General features: G+C 41.4%; 1 protein-coding gene across 1 annotated transcript in view; it reads left to right on the top strand.

Moving 5' to 3' along the window:
- Window positions 1-1228, top strand: part of piezo1 (piezo type mechanosensitive ion channel component 1 (Er blood group)) — an 88692-nt gene continuing 87464 nt past the window's right edge. Inside the window, 1 exon segment of the mRNA XM_061245086.1 lies at window positions 1-694. Coding sequence (XP_061101070.1) covers window positions 631-694 — 64 coding nt within the window. The 5' untranslated portion in view covers window positions 1-630.

Genomic DNA, 1228 nt, shown 5'->3' with positions numbered 1-1228 from the left:
GTTGCACTAGTAGGACACTTGTAATGTTGTACAGTCAGTCAAGACCCGTGTAAACACAAACGTAGGTTCACTAAATACATGTTAAACGGGACGTGCTGCAAGATCATTTTGGAGTTTAAACTAATGCCTGCTTACCGAGGACGGAAACTTTTTAAACGGTGAAATTGTGAAAGTTGAAGTGAGCTGAATGAACCGTCCGTCTTTCGCGCGCTGGTGAATCACTTTTTCCACGAAGATAGCCTATAGTTTTACTGGGAATATAGCCTATTTGTAACGAAAGAAACGTTGTCTTGCTGCGTTTTTGGGAAAGGTTCCGTGTTATTTTCTGTGTGAACGAACAAGGCCGTGCTATGGACATAAACATCAGCAGGTGGAAGTGTCATCTGAACGTATAAAAAGATGCGCTGGATTTGACAGCGGGAGAGTGGAAGGGGGTAACGAAAACTTTTACTCGTGTTTACTTCGATGTAACTTAGAAATCGAGTAACCACACCACTTTAAAAAAAAAAAAAGTCTTAGCATGAACATTCGTCTCGATGTGGATCGATTTAAACTGTTTGACGGGAGTTTGTCGTCTAGCCGGCGAATGCTGGTGAGACACTAGTTTTTGGAGTCTTTTGGGACGCGCATATGGAACTCAAGGTAGTGTGTGGATTGTTCTACTGTGCTCTCCTGCCGGCATTCTTACTTGCAGGTGAGTTATTCGCTTTTGTGAGAGAACTTTCAATTATAGCGTATTGCCTTATAAAAAACTATGCTAAGCCTGTGCATACAATTAAGCGATGTTTTAAAATATTTCAACTGTAGCCCATACCTCTGACAGCATGCAGTCCCTGCTCAAGCTAGTAGCTGGTATTTCAAGCTGGTCGTAGCTGGAATTTACGCCCAGAATGCTGCTGACCTGTCATCCTGATTTTACCTTTACTGCGTGTAATTACGTTCATATTTTAATCAAAACGTCAGTTAAGCGGGTTTCCACGTTTTTGAGTGAAGTTAACTTTGAAATTCCTGTCAGCACCAAATTTGACAGAAAACAAATTCTCCCTAATATCCTGTACTGCATACGGTACTGGCTGTTTAAGTTTGGAAAGAGTCTTTATCAGGTGTGAACGTGTGAATGGGCAGATAAGAGACAGGCACAACAGCTTCATCAAGGGAAACTCTTGCCAAAGCTGCTGCTATTTATTAAGATGCAAACAGCTGTCTTAATATCGGCAAGAAAAAAATC

The sequence above is a fragment of the Conger conger genome, chromosome 6 (assembly GCF_963514075.1).
Source record: "Conger conger chromosome 6, fConCon1.1, whole genome shotgun sequence".
NCBI lineage: Eukaryota > Metazoa > Chordata > Actinopteri > Anguilliformes > Congridae > Conger > Conger conger.
The sequence above is the reverse complement of the archived record's forward strand: the minus strand, read 5'-3'. Positions and strand labels throughout refer to the sequence as shown.